Raw genomic sequence first — 20107 nt, forward strand, 5'->3', positions numbered from 1 at the left:
TTTATGTAAGCTCACATATCCACTGTGCTTTGGATAACCTACTTATTTTAAGATATTAAGATTTTTGTTGGATATGAAACTGTAACAGAATAAACATTGTCAAGAAGCACTGAACTGAAATTACCTGTATGAGTTGGTTAGATTAATTGGTAGAATTAAGGTTACATGCCTTGTGGTAATAGTCAAATAGTACAATGATGTTATCATCATCATCCAAAGTTTTCCTCAACTATTTGGGATTCCTAACCAAAAGAAGTAAAAAAAAAAAAGAAAGAAAAACTATTTGTGATTCTTGGTTACGTTTGGTATGTGTTGGAACTATGAACCAGTACTCATGCATTACCATTATTCGAAACCACGATTGACTTTTGTAGACAAGGTTCTTGTACAATGATAAATGAATAACAACAGAAAAAAATAACAGGGTTGATTTCTGTTCTGCTACTTATCCTCCATTTTTTCAAGCAGCTTCTGTTTGACAGTGAGAAACGCAAGCTCCAGGTTCCTCAGCTGGTAAAACGAGTTTCATTTGGTTACTGATTGGATCATTATGCACTATATGCTTATAGAAATTAACAAAAAAAAATGGAAGCTTGTCCTATACCTCCTGCATGGCAAACTTGTTATGCATGAACAATCCACAATATAGATCCAGACTATCTTTGATGGTGTTCTCTTTCTGCAGTAAGTACCTTGTGTTAGCCTCAGGTCAGTGTGCTTTACTTTGTCATTTAGGGTGTACCGGTAAATAATCAAACCTCTGATGACATTGTCTATGTAATTAGTTAAAGGCTGGACCATAGGTTTGATCTCGTGGTGAAGCATTAGAAAGGTAAAATGAGAAGGATGATAAAAATGGACCTAATAACTAACTTAATTTTAATTTCTTATCTTACCAATTGAACAAGAGTCTGGAAGCCCTTTGTGTCCATGCCTGTGGACTTGATCTCCATTTCAGACAAAATCCTATTAACAACAAAATATTACCTCATGTAAAGAAATAATTCAGGGGTACGGGTGGGGGGGCAAGGCAAGATAGGTACCTGCCGATGGTGTGGGTGAGAAATTGACTTCGAGCAGCCAGTTGATCATGTTCTTCGCAAGACATTGCCACCATTCTGCAACCCTGAATTAATTGCAGTATTGACATTGGCATCATCAATATCAATTATCAAAGCTGGGAGATAATAAGGGTAGTTTAATAATTAAAATCTAATAGCAAAACTGAGAGCCCCAAAGAAATTCATACCCAGTCGGCGGTGGGAAATGGGAATCAATCTTACCTCAGTTTGAAAAATTTGAAGGAACCGGGAGCAGGTATCTTCATCCCTGATGCGGACTCTGTCGTAGACGAAGGGAAATGCCGTCCAGCCATCCTTGCCACTCTCGGGGCCGAACATGGGGTGTGTGCAAAGCAAGTCTGATTCTGGTGGGAGTACTTGCAATAAGTGATCTCTTGGGTATTGTTTGACGGAGAGAACGTCGACGAAAAGCGTCGTCTGCCTTTTCAGACGGTGAAATGGGATCGATCTCACTACCTCCGATAACGATAAAATGGATGTGCATAGTAATATCACGTCGTTGTCTGCATCCAAAAATGTGTCCATTTCCCTGTTTTTTGTATTTGTTATTGTAAATGAACAAATCGGATGTTGCGTATGTTGTGAATGGAAAAAAAGAAATGCAGGTTTACAGTTTACAGATAGATAGATATACGAATGTGTGTGTGTGCGTACCTGAAGAATGGAATACCCAACTGGGTGCAGAGGTGCGAGTGGTCCGATCGAGATGTGGCTGTTAGCGTATGGCCTTGTTTGATCATAGTGGCCGCCAGGAACCGAGCAAAGGGCCCGAAGCCTATAATCCCAATCCTTAAGGTTTTTGTTGGAGCTGAAGACATGGCGTCGTCTCTGGTACTGATACTCTTTCCTCTACCTATGTAACTAGCACTAGCCTACAAATAGTTAGCTAGCTACACGACAGCGAATCAAATAAAATCCAATACATCGCGTGAACTGTTTGAATGGGAATGACAAATTTGCAATCAAAAGGGATTTCTTTTGTTAGAAAAATAAAAAATGATGATATGGTCAAACACGCCTCAATTACTAAAATGCGAACACGGCAGTCAGCTATTGACCAAAACCTACTCGAGTAAAAGTACCTCTAAACTCTGAGGTCTCAGAAAATCACTTTTTATTACCTCCTCTTACCGTTAAATTTGACAGAAGAGTCTTTTTTGCCCTTAATTACTTTCAAAATTTTCAAAATATGCCAATAGGAGCCAAATTGTTGATATACCTCCAAAAACATATTGTAAGCCAAATCTCGAAGCTGAACACCTTTAGTTGGGACGAATCAAACTTGACGTTTTCGAAAAACAGAGCTGAGAGCTCCTCCTTCTTTGCCCAGATCCTCATCTTGTAATCCAAGTTCAACCACCGGGGAGTGCATCAGGTTCAACCAGCCAGGAATATACAGTAATGAAATGGAGGTGCAGTGGGATGATGCTATATAGATTTGCATCAACGTTAATGCTCCATACCCGCCTACCCGGGATGGATTTGATGTATCAAGCTGTTTACTTGGTTGAGGTGGTCCTTGACTCCTTGTATTTTATGACTATCGAAGGTCCCACGAGTCGTATGTCCGATAGGGAAAGGAGAATCTCCAAAGGGATTTGGCACCGACGCCATCCTCACCGTTGTGTTTGGGTGTTGACAGGGGCAAAATTGAGTTTTAGAAAATTTACAAGTGTCATGTGATGTCACCTATAAATATGCATATAGACAATTGGTGGACAGGGGTGATATTTGTCATATTTCTGAAACTTTAGGGATATTTTAGGTAATTGCCAGATAATTTAGAGATATTTTAAGTAATTAATTCTTTGAATAAAATCATTATCCATACTATCATTAAAAGCATAAATGAGAGTGCAGAACTTTTGTGTAATTAAAATAAGCCAGTTGGTCCCACTTTAATGTAATTTGAATAATTATTTTACTCCAAGGTTTATAGTATCGTTATTCGTATTGGGAGCACCCCGATACGCCCCCACAGAGGGTGTATCGGAGTTTGACTGGTTTAGGGTGGAGGAGCCTTAAACCGATTTTTCTAAACTGGTTTTGAAAAATAAAAAATAAAGGATCGATACGTCTGTATCAATATTTAGAACCTTATTTTATTCCTCACTCAAATTCCTTTCATTAAATCTTATATTTACGAGATTAACTCTCATTAATATTTACTAAATCTTATTTTCAGATCTTCGAACATGCTTGCTATCTAGTGTTGCCTATGTTTTTGTCTCGAAAGAAAACCACCTCATTACTACAATAGGAAATCCATGTCAAGCGGCAAGAAACAAAGATGCTGAATTAATTGCATGTTATAATTAAAGTTCTTCAAACAACTCAAATGGAAGGAATCAAGAAAGTGTTCATCATATCTGATGCAGAGTAGACAGTGCAAAAAATCTAGAGTAAAAACTACAATGGCAACTGGTTAAAGACTGATGAGGGCAGATTTGGCCCTCTAGTGGAATTGTGACACATGGCACCTCGTGACAACTAGGCAAATACCTAGCCAACAAACTTACGAAGTTGGTGACCCAACCGGGCACTAGTCTGGCCGGCCTGATGCGACCTGTGCGCGGCCTGACGCGCGACACGCGCGCGGTCTGCGCGCAGCCTGGCACGTGGCCTACGCGACCTGGCCGACCTGGACCAGCCTAGCACATGATCCGGCCAAGCCGCCCATAAGACGCCCACCGATAAACTCGGCGGCATACATACCCCACGAGCTCGGTAGCTCACCAGGGAGCTCGCCAAAGAGCCAGACAGCTCGGCAGAGCTCGCCACAAACAGTTTGGCAGAGCTCGCCACAGGGAGTTCGCCACCAGACAGCTCGTCACTTGTAGAGAAGTTCGGTACAGGAGTATTTTGGCGTATCGCAAGAAGATCTCCTGCTTGACGACCTGGCCTAGACATTGACGCGCCGACTGACACAAGCACCGACCTGACAACCTGGCCTAGACACTGACCTGCCGGATGACACAGGCGCCGACCTGACAACTTGGCCCAAACACCGACCTGCCCACTGACGCAGGCGTCGCCCTGACAACCTGGCCCAGGCGCCGCCCTGACAACACAAGCGCCAGCCTGACGACCTCGAGGAGTTCACCACCGTACCCCGATTTTGACAAGATGTGACGAGTCTTACCGTTTGGAGGCTTTTCACCTACCTAACCCGCGAGGACTCCAGTATATAAAGACCTCACTCGCCAAAGGGGAGGGGGAGGAAAAAAGGGGAGTAATCCCTGCTCTCTAGCTCTCTCATTTCTCCAATATTATTTTCAAAGGTCTTTACAATCAGAGTGCTAACTTAAGCATCGGAAAGCCCCCGTCGGGAAAATACCCTCGAGACCTCTGATTCAGTTCTCGCAGGTCCCTCCGCTCCCGCCACCTACAAAGAGGAGGAAAAGATGGAGTTCTCGTAGGTCCCTCAGCTCCCACTGCCTACAAAGGAAAGAAGACCACCTCATGCTGAGGGCAGTCGAATTGCGCCGCACTAGGGAGCTCCACCATTCTCTAAGTCATCGGCCGCCTAGTAGGGAGTTCGCCACCAGGTAGCTCTCCGCCAGGCAGTTCACCACCAACCAGTTCGCCACCAAGCAGTTCGTCACCAGGGAGTTCGCCACCAAGCAGTTCACCACCAAGCAGTTCGCCACCAAGCAGTTCACCACCAAGCAGTTCGCCACCAGGGAGCTCGCCACCAGGCAGTTCGCCACCAGGCAGTTCGCCACTAGGCAGTTCACCACCAGGCAGTTCGCCACCAGGGAGCTCGCCACCAGGCAGTTCGCCACCAAATAGTTCGCCACCAGGGAGCTTGCCACCAGGCAGTTCGCCACCAAGTAGTTCGCCACCAGGGAGCTCGTCACCAAGCAGTTCGCCACCAGGGAGCTCGCCACCAAGCAGTTTGCCACCAGACAGTTCGCCACCGGGCAATTCGCCACCAGGCAGTTCTCCACCAAGCAATTCTCCAGTAGGTAGTTCACCACCAAGTAGCTCATCACTAAGGCACGCCACCACCGGGTCAAATAACGAGATATTTAGCCAAAAAATTTTACATCACAAAACATTGGTACGTGGCCGAAAACGGTTACATCAGAGACCATGCTCCTGGATCACATATTTTGTTTAATCAGATCATTCAAAGATATCCAAATCAAGCACATAAACCGTAACCAAAACTCTTTGGCTCATCTTTTTTTTTTCACTTATTGGTCATGTAAATATAAATATTAGCTATGTGTGTAATGAATTTACAGTTTTGGCTTTCTGCAAACATTAAATAAAGTTTGCACCTATTTTTCCAAAAAAATAAAAGAAAAACAGTACAAAAGAAATCCAAAAATTAAATTACAGAGTAACAAATTATAAAAAATCGGGAAGTGATTGAATTCAGGGTCAGGAACGGGGCATGCAAAACCCAGCCACACCCTATTGCCATTCCTAAGAGTTACAGATAATTTAAGAGAGAACAATGAGTGTGTTTTTTTGAAAATACAGTTTCTAAAAACAATGCCATTTTTATTGAAAATTGGCAACAATATATTCTTCATTGTCTCTCCTTCCTCATTATATCCTTCTTAGTCCTTTTACATTGCCACACTCAACACCCCTGTTTTCCTCTTCATTATAGCTCCATTCATTTACATTCGAAAATCTCCAATGAGATCGGATGGGCTCCTCATAGGATAGATGTATACATGGGGCACACTCTTAGGCTATGTTTGATTTGAAAGAAAAATATAGGAAAAGGAAGGGAAAGACTGGAAAACCAAGACGAGATTTGTAAAAGTTTCTTTGCCTTTCCTTACATTTTTCTTCAAACCAAAAATAGCCTTAACGAGCCCATCTGATCTCTCGTTGGAGATTTTCCCTATACATACGAGTGTAAATGGGTGGAAATGTAGTGAGTACGAAAACAGGGGTGGTGAGGTGACAACATGGAAGGATTAGGAAGGATATAATGAGGAGAGAGAATAAGGAAAAAGGCTCGGTTGGAAAAGTGGAAGAGAAAATCTGATGTGGCCAATTTTATTTTTATAATAATAAATAGATTTATATTTTAAAATACAGAAAAAACTATACATAGAAGTTTTTTTTTTTTTTATCAATTGTTGATTTATCCGTATGGAATGTATTTTAGTGATAGAACTGTCAATATATCTCTATATGGTAACCTATGATAGCCGCATGAATACTAAATTGTCTTGTTTATATTTAAGAATGTCAATTGGACTGGATTTGATTCAATCCCACTCAATTCAACGTGAATTCATTATAAATAGACCAGATTCAATCCAATTCAATGAATATTTTGGATCAATCCAATTCAACATCTGAATTGTCTAATATTCATTGAATTGGATTTAGATTTGTTTTGATCTAATATAAATTTATTAGATCAAATCCAATCTCATAATTATTTTGGATCGGATTGGTGTTGGTCCGTCCATCCTTTTGGACTGGACGGAGTCCGATCTAAAACGGTGTACTGACACCCTTAGTTCATACGATGCCACAACAATACTAAACGATGGCGTTGTTGTCACCATTTACAACACATGTCAACCGCGTGGCAAGTTTTCCCACATGCAGATGGCCTTTTGCATTGCTTGGCACTTTCTAGAGTCTTACACGAATATCCCTCGTCCCCTCTTAGTAATAAATCAAATTGTGAGAAGACTGACTGACTTGCAATAACTGGTAAGTGAGAGGAAACGCCCCTCCGGGCACCATCCCATTCCCACAAGGCCACAACCCATTACCCTAAAAAGCATATACAGGAGTAGAACAGAGCAGCAAGCTGAAATCTGAGAGGAAATGGCTCAGGATGCATTGGCAACATGCGACTTGAACACCAAGTCATTTCGACTCGTGAGCGGTCATAGCATACCAGCCGTGGGTTTGGGTACTTGGAGGTCTGGTTCTCAAGCTATCAACTCTGTCTTCACCGCAATTGTTGAGGTACTTCCTACTTACCTCCTCCTAAATCACTAAATATTACACTCCTACTTCCGCTATGGTTTACGGTGTAGATTGTATGTTAATGTTGATCTGTAGCCATTTATTTCATGGGTCCTAACTACTAGGTAAGTTTTCAAGTGAGGAACTTCATGAGAGCTGTCATAAAGTGGGACGCATCCAAGGGGTTATTTTTATCATTTTCTTAGAAATTCGTTTTCTGGAATTTATCATGATTCGATTCCGATGAAAGAAATCCCAGTAAAGGATGTTTTTCAATGTTTGGTTGGCCTTTGAAAATAAATGTTTTAAAAGAGTTATGGTATAATTAATATTTGTACAACAATGTTTTAAAAGAAATCCCAGTCGCTTTTCCCTTAAACAAAAAGGGTTTGATATCTCCTGATTCGCATAACTCATTCAGCTGGTTTAATCACTTTTCTTTTGTTGCTCATATACAATCAACTGCTGCCTAGACGTTGTTTTTGAGGGCAACTATAACATTTTTTTTTTTTTGCAATCAACGTTACAGGCTGGATACAGACATGTGGATACGGCTTTAGAGTATGGAATTCAAGAAGAGGTTAGCCCAACATCAGTTGCTAATAATAAGATTGATGAAGCTCAAATTTTGAGCTTTTTTCGATGATGGTTTCAATTCAACTTTCAGGTGGGAAATGCTCTCAGCGCAGCCATTCAAGCAGGCGTGGATAGAAAAGATCTCTTCATCACATCAAAGCTATGGTAAATGCTTTCGACTCTGCTCTGCAAATCTAGACCCTTCTGTGCAGACCTTCTTTCCCTTCAATATTTGACATAGACGTACATCAGATAATATAATATCATTGAATACTTATAACAAGATAGGGAATTGAATCATTGATTTGGTTTGACCAAGAAACACCTGCCATTATTGTCTTTTGAAGGTGCACTGACTTGTCACCAGAGAGGTTAAGGACTGCGTTGATGAACACCCTTCAGGAACTACAGCTGGACTATCTTGATCTCTATTTGGTAAGCAAATAAAAGAAAAGTAGAACCTTTGATTTTGGGATTTTAAATCTAAGCTACAAAGCCTTGTAGATTAAATCCATGTTGAAATGCTTTGCAGAGAGCAGGAAATCCCCTCCTGACTCCATAGCTAGTAGTATTAATTCCAGGCTTTAATCTGTTGATAGTACCTATGGTCTAACATGGTTATGAGATATTTGTAGATCCACTGGCCATTTCGGCTTAAAGATGGAGCAACAAAGCCTCCAAGGGCTGGGGATGTCTTGGAGTTTGACATGGAAGGAGTTTGGAGAGAGATGGAGAAGCTTGTGAAGGATAATCTTGTCAGGGACATTGGTGTTTGCAATTTCACAATTACTAAGCTCGAAAAATTACTTAAATTTGCTCAAACCATGCCATCAGTGTGTCAGGTAAATCAGCACAGAGAGACGTGAGAGAATGTAAGATTCTTTCATATCGTATAGCAAAATCTGATAAAAACTGTTAAGCATAATAATTGATTTGTTTTTACTTCTTTTTTCTTCAGATCGAGATGCATCCTGGATGGAAGAATGATAAGATGTTGGAAGCTTGCAAGAGGAATGGCATCCATGTGACTGTAAGATCCATCAAGACATCTGTTCTTGGGTTCGATTTGATTTGGACTTTTGGGTACTGTTGATAGCTATAGTGAATGGATAACATCGATCATAATTGTCACTGAAAAAGCTCTGTTTCCTAGCTATATATTTATATATGAACAGATGCTTCTGTTTATACAGAGATGGGTGTCATGTTGTTAAGCTAATTTATAAATATATCTGCTATTGCTATTGCAAATGCAGGCTTATTCTCCATTGGGATCGTCTGAAGGGGGGAGAGACCTCATCCATGACCCAACAGTTGATAGAATAGCAAAGAAACTGAACAAGACGCCAGGCCAGATATTGGTTAAGTGGGCCCTGCAGAGAGGGACCAGCGTCATTCCCAAATCAACCAACCCCGAAAGGATCAAAGAAAACATACAAGTATGTGAATGGGAAATCCCGGCCCAGGACTTCAAGGCGCTCTGCAATCTTCCTAATCAGGTAGGGTACTCCACTCCAGCACAGGTATCTGTACCTCTGTTTTCATTTGGACGAATTATAACTTGCTCTAGTCTCTAAATCTACTGCATCCGATCGATCGAGTTTTAAACCTTGTTGCATTTAAATTTTGCGTGAGTCTCTGCGTGCAGAAGCGGGTATTGGACGGAGAGGATGTGTTTGTGAACAAAAGTGATGGACCATACAGGAGTGCGGCCGATCTGTGGGACCATGAAGATTAATTGCTTCTGATGATGCAATACAGAATAACATGGGTGTAATTATATAGAGTGCTTTCAGTGTGTTTTATAGAATAAATAAATCAACAGACAGATAGATACCTAGAATTAGTAGTACTGTTCATCCGTGTTCTGTGGTTGATGATATCAGTGGTTTTTACACAACAAATTAGGGAGGTTAAAAAGGTTTTTCATGTTTTAACTGAATCGGGTGTAAAATGAAATGGTATGTTTATAACCGAGTCGGTGATAAAGTTCAACGAACAAGTTAATAATAATCCAACTAGCCAGGTAGGAGAAACTCAGCTAGCCGCTATTGTATTTATGATGGCTGGGGAAATTTTGATCCAATAACGAGTTATTTGATTTTATAGTCTTTGAAGTTAAATGTGCAGGACTGCAGGGTAAATAATTCATACGCTCCACTTATCCAGTTGTTAAGTTTTGGGGTAAAATACAAAAACTTTTCCTGAAGTTTCTGAAAAATTGGACTGCAGGGTAAATAATTCATACGCTCTCCTGAATTTTTTGAAAAATTGGACTAAAATCTCCTTTCCATTACTGACCCACGTAGAAAACGTTATCTGATATATATATATTTTAAATACTGATTTTACCCTTCATTTTGAATGCTCTTGGTGTTAACAACGGCTCTATGCAAGCAACTCTTGTACCGTCTTTGGACAGTTTGAAATAAAAGAAATTAATCCAATAGAACATAAATCATTCATTCTAATATTCTATTCCTGCATATAAATATAACTATTGATCTTATTTATCTTACCGATGTTGATATCAACAAAAGCTTCAGGGTTGGGATTTATCGAATGTCATTTGTTGTCTACGAAGATTTGAATGTCGCTGATGTGGTCTTGATGAAGGAAGGTTAAGGAGGTTGGATCACAGTGAAGTTTCTGTTCTAAGGGTGGGTTCTGGCTTTTGTTACTGCGACTTACTCCAAGGCTCATTTTTAATTAAGAGCTCTATAATATCGAGAGAGAGAGGGAACTCATAGAGGACAGATACGACAAGAAAACACGTACAGGATGAATAGCTGAAGGAAAGGATTTTTTGTGTGGTTGTTATTTTTCCACGGTTTTGTGTGGTTGTTATTAGGATGAATAGCTGAAGGAAAGGATTTTTTTTTTAAAGGTAGTTTGAAGTAGTCAGTAAAGCTACCGGCATATTCACAACTCTCGCCGGGCTAAAGAAGCCATGTTTTTTACCCACAAGCCACGATGCTTCTCAGGTTGCAGTTGGGTTCCTGAAAAGGAAACCACCTAAATTGAAGAACGGAACATGGAGTTGTAGTGCATCAGCACTAGATTTCTCATGGTCGGCCACACATTGTTTTGGCATGTTGGATTGGTATCAAAGAATCGAAACGTTTTATGATTTTTTTAAGCAATGAGGTTTGAAAAAATCAACAAAGGCAATTATGGTATTTTATGATTTTTTTAATGACTCATCAGGGGTAATTTTGTAAATGTATACGTTTTCTGGGTCAGTGATGGAAGGGAGGTTTTGTTGAATTTCTCAATAATTCAATGGGGTATTTGTTATAATGAATAGGGGAGGTTTTTATGATTGTCAGAAACTTTAGGGGAGGTTTTTGTATTTTATCTTTTAGTTTTAGTGTTTATGCCGGTGGGGACCCATGTGATGCACGGGTTTTGTTAAGAGTTTTTTGAGATGAAAAGAGTTAAGGGTATAATTCAAGTGGGGTCAACCTGAGTCTGAAGGATTTAATTCAGGTGGGGTTAATCCAAGTTTGATCTGACTCAATTGAAGGTTTTTCATAGGTTGGGTTTGAGTTTTTGAACTTTAAACTCAATTTGGGCAGAAAAACTTAGGCCTAATTTAAACTTGAGTTGGGTTTGGATTTATGTATCAAGTAGTGTAGTCCTATTCGATCCAATTGAGCCTACTTAATATTTTATAATATATATTTACATATTATCAATTTATTCTATTTAGAAATTGGGTTATAAAGCTAAACACACCCAAGCCTAAGCCCAGCTAGTGATGTTGGATTAAGCTTAGGATGGGCTTAGACCGGTAAGAGAAAAATTATTGGTATTTTTCAATAATTACTGATAACTTACTAAGAAATAACAAAAATAGAACGATAATAATTATGGATAATTTACCAACCAAGGCCTAAGTTTACCAACCCAAGTTTAAGCCTGAATTTACCAACTTAGGCCCAACCTGAGCTTAACTCAACATCTTAGGCTATGCTGGGAATTAGGAGTGTTGAGTTTTATATCCCAATTTTCAAGCAAAAATATATTGATAATATGTAGATATGTATATTGTAAAATATTGGGCAGGCTCAAATTTAGTTATGTAAAGCTTAGGCTACCTAAGGCTTTACTGGTAATTTCTAGTAATTTTGTTATTTTCTTGGCAATTTGAGAGTTAGTGATATAACCAAAGCTCATGTTTAGCCTTATTAACTTGATAATGTTATCTCCAGATAATACGGGAACGAACTCTATCATGGTAAAGATCACGGAACTACTCCGAAAAGCTCGCGAGGACTCCATTATATAAAGGCCTCCCTCCCGGGGCCCAAAGGTACGTGCAATTACTGCTTACTAACTTTCTTGCTCTCTAATTACTCTCAGCTTGTATATACTGACTTAAGCATCGAAGTGACCTCGCTGAGTAAGCACCCCCGGATTCTTTGATTTTTTGTGTAGATTCTCAATGTCCGTCATCTATAGGAAGCTAAGCTACCGCCAATTAGGAGTAGCCAAATTGTGCAATATCAAGTACCTTATAATGAAAAATGAAATCGAAACTGTCATGGCAATTCTATGAGCTGGGATGGGCCTGTTGAGGTTTCAAAATGAGAGAGGGAGAAATGAATGATGAGGTGGCTTTACGAGGGATCAAGAAAGGAGAAAATGAGAGGGGCATCTGAGAATTTTCTATTGAGGTAATGGAAAAAGCTGAAGCATGACATGGCATCCTTCTACTTTAACTTATATATATAATAAATAGATAATATAGAGAGAGAAAAAGATTTTATTTTATTCCTTTTGGAAATAATGTTAACAAAAGATCTTTTATTTATTCTTTCTGAAATGAAATTAAATTTATGGCAAGTAAATGATAGATTGGTTTAATGGTAAAATTGTATTTAATGTTTATAAGGCAAGTATCAAATGATAATGATAATTGAAGATGGGTTCAATGGTACGTAAAATATTATACTTAAGTTTTTATAAGTGTATCTTCATTAGTTTTAAAAATTAAAGGCAATTAAAGGCAATTAAAGGCGAGAGTAATATTTCATATTACCCCTTGTAGTTTTACTAAAACCTAACAAACCTAGTTGCTTTATTTAAATCAAACTTAACTATTTATATTTTCATTGGAAGATGCTAATGCGATCTCCTAAAATGAGTGGAAAAATGTGATAATGCATTATTCAGGGTATTTTATTTCAAAAATACCCCTAATTGTTCTCATATCAACCTTTTAGAAACAATAACCCCTTCGTCTGCATCATAGCTTGGTTCAGAGAGGGCCAGCAATGAATATGATATGAGAAGTATTAAGAGTGTTTTTGGAATTCAAATCTGAGAATCACGGCTTTTCTCATTTTATTAACTCATTTTAGGAGGTTTATACAATTTTTTTTTTTTTGAAGGCGGAGGTTAATACAAATGATCGAGTAAAGAGGTTGCATGTTATATAAAAACGTGAAACTATAAGGGGTATTTATGTAAATCACCCAATTTTTATTGATAAAATCATTTAATAAACTATCTATTTATTTTCCTCTTAATTCAATTTATTCTGTGTATGAATCCACTGTAATTCTGTGGTCAAAGGGATATAAATTATTTGTTATTATAAACCATGCTGTTCTTTAAGTATTTGACTGAAACCTATCGGAAGGTATAATTAATTTATACAAAAGATAATCTTAATTCACTTTCTTGGGCCATAAGCAAAAAAGACACATATATTATACAATAAGAAAGCTGTTTTATTTCATTTAGAGGGAGTTTTACGATTTGAATGTTTTTGTTTTAACTTGTTTCTAGAATTGCCATATTAGTAATAAAATATGTTTTTAAGGCTGTATTTGGTTGCAATGTAAATGTAAATATGTATATTATATATTTATTCATTTTTCGGTTCATGAATACAAATAATGGTTCACATTTTAAACCATTTTCGCATTTATGTTGTTTGTTTGCAATGGGTGCAAAGGTATTAGACTATCATTAAATGCTCCAACTATCTTATTATACTCCAATGCCTTAACTTTGATAAAAAAATTAATTATCAAAAAACACAAAATAATTCTCTCTTCCCAGAATATAAAAGTGTTGGAAAATACATTTTTGCTTTGACAATCATTACTTTTTTACATATCAAATAAATGCTCACAAACACAAACCGGGATACATAAATACCCCGGATATTTATATCACAAACAAACAAACAGAGCCTAAATTCTGTTTTTATTTTCAAAAGAAAAAACGAGTAGGTTTTGTTTAAAAAAAAACAGTATATATTTTTGGAAAAAAATAATGATTTTCAAAATGTAAGCAAATTTTTAATATATAAATTATATGATTTATAAAATATAATATTAACTGATCAGATGAAAAGATATTTTAAAACCCATTATATATTTTGAAAGTAAATGACGTTGACTTGTTTGTAAAACCGACAACAAGAAAAATAATTTAATGAGAGGCATCTTTTATCTTTTAATGAGGAGAGAAGGTACTGAAAGTGGTACATGGTATGAGCACTTCTGCCGAGCAATTAATGTAAATTGAGACAACAGGTGTATGTCCACGTTACTGCACGTAATGTACAAAAGAAGGAAAATGCCTTTGACTTATGGTTAAAGCTTCTACCAATTAAGAAAATAACAAAGAACTTTGTTTGTATTTTATATTAATTACTTTCTAGACTGGAAATCTAATACTAATAGTCAGGATGCGGGAAGATGAGCCTAAAACACGTGTATACATGAACCCAACTCGTGGTTATTTCATTCTGTGTGTTGGTGTGATGCGAGATTGATGATTTAAAAATAATTAAAAAATCCACTATGGAAGAGTTATGATTTATAAATAATAATATAAAAATATCGAAGGAGTTCGAATTCTCTACGGCGAGTTTCGCTGTCTGAGAGAGAATAGGAGGTCAGCCGGGAATTCCAAAACTATCCTGAAAAGGGTTTAGTGATACAAATTAAAGGAGCGGTTGCTGCAGAAGATTCTTTTCTCACATGTGACATTCAACGTCGTCTGCCAACTGAATATAATATAAATACCTCAAAGGGTTGAAGAAATCAACTGATCACAACAAACGAAATAGCCATACTCTGTTTTGGCTTCTCTCGCTCTTCTGCGTTCATCTTCATCAGGACTTAATTTCCTGTAGCTGCAATGAAGAGTAAAACTCTCGACTATTTTATGGTTCCGTTGGGACTTTCCGTCATGGTGGCTTACCACATCTGGCTTCTCTATCGGATCTTAAAGCACCCCACCAAGACGGTACTTGGTGTCAATGCCATCAACCGGGGCATTTGGGTTCGAACTATGATGGAGGTACTCCGGCCATTTCCTTTCCCTCATCGCTAATTTTTTTGTTTTTCTTGAAATTAATACAAAAGAAAACACAGAGATCAACCAACATGTATTTCTGAATTCTGCCTCACCAAAGGCTTGGGCTTGTAAAAACCGAGCTTAAGGTTTGTCAAGTTCGTTCAATTTCTCAAGTCCTATAAAAGTTTATCTATACATCACAGGATTTTTTTTTTTTTTAGTTTGATGTCTAAATTATTATTATTATTTTGCTTCTAGCTCAAAAGTTTATATTAGCTCACTGAGATAAAGTTGTCACTCTAGTATTTGTATATCTAACCAAGAATTTTTGTTTAATATGTGAGAATTTAAAAGAATAAATTGTAGCACATACATTTAAAACATTTTCAAATTCAATCTGATATTTTATTAAAAATTAAAGCCGTTCAATGTTCTTAAACACTTTCAATTGTTGTATCTTAAAAGTATGCTTTCGCAACCTAGAGCTTTGTTTAAAGACCCATCTCCCTATTGCGATTGGTGTGATATTAGATTTAAATCATTTCTGCACAGGTCTGCATTCCCCCGATCAGCCCATAACATGCATCTATATTTTACTTGTAACATATATGCATGTATGTATATTAAAATTATTTGTAATTTTGAATATAAGCATAAATTTAAATTCTAATTTCTTCAAAGAAAAGCTTTATTAATTTATGGGAACGAGCTTGGATGCCCAGCCTGCAGCCTGGCCTAGGTCCACATTGGTTCCGGGCATATATTCTCAAGCCTGGATGTAATGCCAGCCAAACTGGAAATGATAATAATGGGCCAGAAACATATACCCGAGGTCGTCCATACTTTTTCTTTTTCAATCTTTTAACAAAGGAAATTAGCATAAAATTAAGAGAAATTCAGTACCCTGAACTGAGTGACAATTTGGTCCCCAATTTTAAAATGCTACAATTCAATACTCCAATTTTTGAAACATGACACAATAATCTAGTACCTACATTAAGTGGCATGTAAAAAGATACAAATCCCTTCAAGTGTCACTTAACTTTATTTATCAACCATCCGCTAAAATCAGAACCAATCATCAAAATTTTCACCTTTGTGACAACTCTTTTGTCTCTCTCTCAAGTATCAAGACAAAGCTTCCGTTCTTCTCCTCTCTTTTACCTATACCTATAGGGATAAAATATTACTGTGCTAAGTTAAAAAAATAAAAATAATTTGTATAAAACTTGGAGTTTTCTATTCTTGGTAAAAACTTGCAACGACTTTGTGAGTATGAATTCACATCAGCGTGTTTTATTTCTGCTCTTGGTAAAAATACTTTCAAAAGTCTGCTAAACATTTTGGAGCAACTCGACTCTGCTAAACATTCTCTCAGCTATCTCTATATCCTGTAAGTTTCATTCCATTCATGATCTTCTGCATTTGTGCTTCCTACTAAGTGTTCTATACTTTTGAAGTTATACATTTTTTGCCTGGTTTTTAATGAGATCCATTTATTTCTGTTCTAGTCCTATTCGAGGTGGATTTTAAAGTACCAAAATTGTAGCAAACAATTAGGGTTAAATCTGAAACGAGTTTTAATCATTTGACAGTGCAAAGAAGTTTCAAATTGATTTTTGTCTAGCTTTACTTTAACGATGCATTCTTTTTGTGCTCGATCGGCTATGGATTCATTTTCAACTAACCTAATCCACTAGGTTCCCTATCTGATGGATTGTCAGCATCAGCCACAATTACCCTTCTTTTTATTTTTCACTTTGGCTTTTATTCTAACAATATGTAATGGTAAATATGTGTGTACTATTTTTTTTCTTTTCTTTTTGAGAGAGGAAAGATTAACTTTCATAACAAAGGATGTACCAGAGGAGATGCACAAAATTCCAGTTAAACCAAAACCCAAAAAAGGAAACCTCTAACCTCCAAGAACAGAGCCCAAGCTTTCTGTTCTTGATGAAGAAGATGATGAACATTATATTTTATTTTTAAGGATAAATCACACATGAGATCATAGATTGTCGTATTTCATATTTGGAGACACTTTATCAGGAATTTTTCCTAAAATTAACTGTTTAGAAAGATTTACATGAATCCCAGGAGCAGGAAACTTAGCATAACTTACAATATAAAACTATAAATATCAAAAAAAGTATAGCAAAATAGGAAACAGCTCTGCTTCAAATATTCTCTGAGCAGACCAGCTGCATTGTTGCCCCTTTTTATCTTATTTTTTGATTCATTGCGAGAGAAAGCACTTCACTGTCATCTTAGCTCAGTCTCTTTATTTGCCATAGACAGAGCATCGCAATCTCCACTTTAGGACAAGGCATGTGGTTTTCATTGAGCATCCACCAGACTAACATTAGTGATTAGGGGCTTAGGACTGGTTCATATCTGTACAACGTCGAAACTCCAAAGTGTCCATGTGATCTTGATACGAATTGTTTATGCCCTACCTGAGAGTAACTAGAATTTCTTCCCTGCCACAAAGGCTGTTAAGAAATTATTCCTTTTCTTTTATGAAGAACAACTAGTGGGTGGGGGATTTTCTAACATATCATGTACCGGAATTAATTGCTAGCTTGAAGCAGAGATTTTAAATCCGAAGGGGCGCGCTGTACCTGTATTTGCTTTGACAGAAAATATAAACCAGAGAAAGAAAAAGTTGAGGGATGTGTTCCTAATTAAAAGGAGTATGGAACGCCCCTAAAAGACTTGTCCTTATTAACAGAATTGTATGCCTTAATCAAGTCTAAGGCACCGCATCAGTAAAATCGTGTTTTCTTCTGTACATAAGAAATTGCAAATTAATTCTTAATAATGTATAAATTTTGAATGAATGGTATATAGGATGCGTCCAAGAACGGCGTTCTTGCTGTGCAGACACTGAGAAACAACATAATGGCGTCGACGTTGCTGGCAACGACGGCAATCATGCTGAGCTCCTTCATCGCACTGTTAATGATCAACAGCGGTGAAAGGCCGTCCAAGTTGGTATTCGGTGATAAAAGCGAGCTTTGGTTCTCAATCAAGATTTTCTCCATCTTGGTATGCTTCTTGGCGGGTTTCCTCTTGAATGTGCAGTCTATTCGGTACTACAGCCATGCAAGCATCCTTATCAACGTTCCAGTCAAAAAGGTCTCCTCACCTATCCATCCCCATCTAACGCAGGAATATGTGGCTCGGACCGTCAACAGAGGCAGCTATTTCTGGTCTCTTGGATTGCGTGCCTTCTACTTCTCCTTCCCTCTATTCCTCTGGATCTTTGGCCCAATACCCATGATCATCTGCTGTTTTGTTCTGGTTTTCCTGCTTTACTTCCTTGATGTCACCTTTGAATCATCTGATTTGGGATCATCTGTCGCCAACAGGGACGAGGAAGAAGGAACCTAGCTAGCTAGCCAGCTAGTTGCAATATGTTGTACAGAGACATTAATAAATTCACATTCAACCCAAGTTGAATGGAGTTTCTGCGATAGAAACCAGGACAAAATGCTAATAATGGAATTATTAGCATCAATCCCGGAAGAAGTTTCCTTTTATTTTCAATAGATTGGAATAATTTTTGTCTGGCTGATCGTGTCGTGTAGGTTTTTATCTGTGAGACTGTGAATATGGGGTTTTTATGGGCAGCGCTCTACCAATAAAATGGTCAGACTATTTCCTAACTTTTATTTGTCTTTCAATGGGTTCCAGTTCCACCATGTCTTTTGAGCATTAATGTACTATCAAAGAGTTGCATTTGCATAAACTAGTAGCATTCATCTTATCTAGAGTAAGTCCACATTGTTTGATTCTCGTGTTTCTGCATGAACATATCAGACTCACTCATTTTGTAGCTGCTGTGTGATATGTGGCTCTGGTTGATATTCTTATTCACACTAATTAGTAATTACATCTCTGCAAGCTTTATCTGGAACTGGTTGTAATAAAAAAGAATAAAATAGGAGGCTTCCGATGTGGATTTTCAAGAAGAGGATGTATCCGAATCATTCCCCATGTAAATCTAAGTAAAACTGTAAAATATATTTATGTATTGAGTGCTTGTGTTTGGCTGCCTTGTTGTTCAAGCAATCAAGCCTATCGGAGTAAGCCTTAGTCTGAGGTTCGATCCAATGCTTTAAAAATCGATCCAGAAATAGAACCGTTCTGATCACTGGATTTTGGGTTCAAGTTCCACTGTACGGTTTGAATGGATGGCCTGTTTTGACAAAAGAAATTAAAATTAAAAAATGGTCAAAACTGTTGAACGGGCCAAGCAGATCGACGGTTCGATCACCCAAATCAATGGATTATTCACCAATTCAATGATTTTTGACCAAATACCGAATTTAGGATAAAATGGAACTAATTACTTAGATGGTTTTTGGTTTAAACAGTTTGACCATCCTGGTCATTGATGGTCCAAAAACATTGGTTCAACCGAAAATAGATTACAGCCTAGTAACCCCACAATCAGCTGGTAGAGAGTAGAGGCCAGAATGGCAAGAGAGAAGCTTCATTGGAACCTCCTGAGCTTTCCAACGTAACTTGAAAACTTCCCTTCAGATTTACAAAATTTGGTCTGCCATGTTCTAAAGTTAGTATATATACTTGGAATTTGTTTACATGAATTGATTCCAAACTGAACCTTACATCCCTTTTCTTCAAATACTTGCATATTTTTTCTACGATCCATAATCAAGTCGTAAAGCAGGTTGAACCAGCCATATGACAATTTCATTTTTTTCATGGGTGTGCTTTAATGTTGGTCCGCATAAACAACCCTTTCTCTTCTCTCTAACCACTAACCAGACTTTATTAGAGTCACTCTCACTATATATTCAACCCATTTGTCAAATTCAGTGGGACATTAGGTGGCGCATCATATTATAACTATTCGGGAAATGGTTGAGCTGGTCAACGATGTCACGTGACAGTCTTCGCAGGCATTCTCTCTTTAATCACATTGATATCATGTATAACGGATGATCACGACTAAAGAGTGTCCTATACGGATGAGGAAACGGACTCCGTCGGAGAAGAGGAAACATCCCAAAGACCTCAATGGATGAACTCATCCCAATAACTCTAGAAGCCTTATCCATTTAGAATATAGACATCCAACTATAAATAGGTAATTTCTACTCGAGGTAAAGGACTTTTGAAAAAATACACTCTGAGAATATTTCTGC

The 20107-nt window shown here is 37.7% G+C and overlaps 3 protein-coding genes and 1 long non-coding RNA gene across 5 annotated transcripts; 3 read left to right on the forward strand and 1 right to left on the reverse strand.

Moving 5' to 3' along the window:
* Positions 1–310: 310 nt before the first annotated feature.
* On the reverse strand, positions 311–2083 carry LOC148870475 (arogenate dehydrogenase 1, chloroplastic-like). The gene is made up of 6 exons (XM_088972197.1): positions 1737–2083; positions 1284–1611; positions 1044–1126; positions 897–966; positions 605–679; positions 311–510 (listed from the first exon to the last, which is right to left on the reverse strand). Exons 1-6 carry the CDS (start codon positions 1898–1900, stop codon positions 442–444), a joined length of 789 nt encoding a protein of 262 aa, XP_088828323.1. The 5' UTR covers positions 1901–2083; the 3' UTR covers positions 311–441.
* Positions 2084–6608: 4525 nt separating this feature from the next.
* On the forward strand, positions 6609–9586 carry LOC148870476 (aldose reductase-like). Its single transcript, XM_088972035.1, has 8 exons — positions 6609–7037; positions 7567–7617; positions 7705–7778; positions 7961–8048; positions 8249–8455; positions 8572–8643; positions 8870–9112; positions 9262–9586. The coding sequence occupies exons 1-8, from the start codon at positions 6894–6896 to the stop codon at positions 9349–9351; spliced, it is 969 nt and encodes a 322-aa protein (XP_088828161.1). The 5' UTR covers positions 6609–6893; the 3' UTR covers positions 9352–9586.
* Positions 9587–11822: 2236 nt separating this feature from the next.
* Positions 11823–12531, forward strand: LOC148870477 (uncharacterized). The gene is made up of 2 exons (XR_016107688.1): positions 11823–11928; positions 12054–12531. It is a non-coding gene; the product is annotated as an uncharacterized LOC148870477 (long non-coding RNA).
* A 2024-nt stretch (positions 12532–14555) lies between these two features.
* On the forward strand, positions 14556–18702 carry LOC148870478 (uncharacterized). 2 transcript variants are annotated; one of them, XM_088972037.1, is made up of 3 exons: positions 14643–14936; positions 17784–17981; positions 18105–18702. In XM_088972037.1, exons 1-3 carry the CDS (start codon positions 14775–14777, stop codon positions 18324–18326), a joined length of 582 nt encoding a protein of 193 aa, XP_088828163.1. In that variant the 5' UTR covers positions 14643–14774; the 3' UTR covers positions 18327–18702. The 2 variants fall into 2 exon arrangements, with proteins under 2 accessions (XP_088828162.1, XP_088828163.1); XM_088972036.1 differs by having other exon boundaries at positions 14556–14936; positions 17784–18702.
* The last annotated feature ends 1405 nt before the right edge of the window (positions 18703–20107 follow it).

This window comes from Nelumbo lutea, chromosome 2 (assembly GCF_056320005.1).
Source record: "Nelumbo lutea isolate HS-2025 chromosome 2, American lotus-T2T, whole genome shotgun sequence".
Classification (NCBI taxonomy): domain Eukaryota; kingdom Viridiplantae; phylum Streptophyta; class Magnoliopsida; order Proteales; family Nelumbonaceae; genus Nelumbo; species Nelumbo lutea.

Bases quoted from the DNA above. Each gene is read 5' to 3' on its own strand.
- LOC148870475 (XM_088972197.1), bottom strand. From the start codon at position 1,900: ATGTCTTCAGCTCCAACAAAAACCTTAAGGATTGGGATTATAGGCTTC. The intron at 680-896 runs GTAAGATAAGAA...TACTTACTGCAG, and splicing joins TCCAGACTCTTGTTCAATTG to AAAGAGAACACCATCAAAGA. The intron at 511-604 runs GTATAGGACAAG...TCGTTTTACCAG, and splicing joins ACAAGTTTGCCATGCAGGAG to CTGAGGAACCTGGAGCTTGC.
- LOC148870476 (XM_088972035.1), top strand. From the start codon at position 6,894: ATGGCTCAGGATGCATTGGCAACATGCGACTTGAACACCAAGTCATTT. The intron at 8,644-8,869 runs GTAAGATCCATC...TTGCAAATGCAG, and splicing joins GGAATGGCATCCATGTGACT to GCTTATTCTCCATTGGGATC. The intron at 9,113-9,261 runs GTAGGGTACTCC...CTCTGCGTGCAG, and splicing joins TCTGCAATCTTCCTAATCAG to AAGCGGGTATTGGACGGAGA.
- LOC148870478 (XM_088972036.1), top strand. From the start codon at position 14,775: ATGAAGAGTAAAACTCTCGACTATTTTATGGTTCCGTTGGGACTTTCC. The intron at 14,937-17,783 runs GTACTCCGGCCA...AATGGTATATAG, and splicing joins GGGTTCGAACTATGATGGAG to GATGCGTCCAAGAACGGCGT.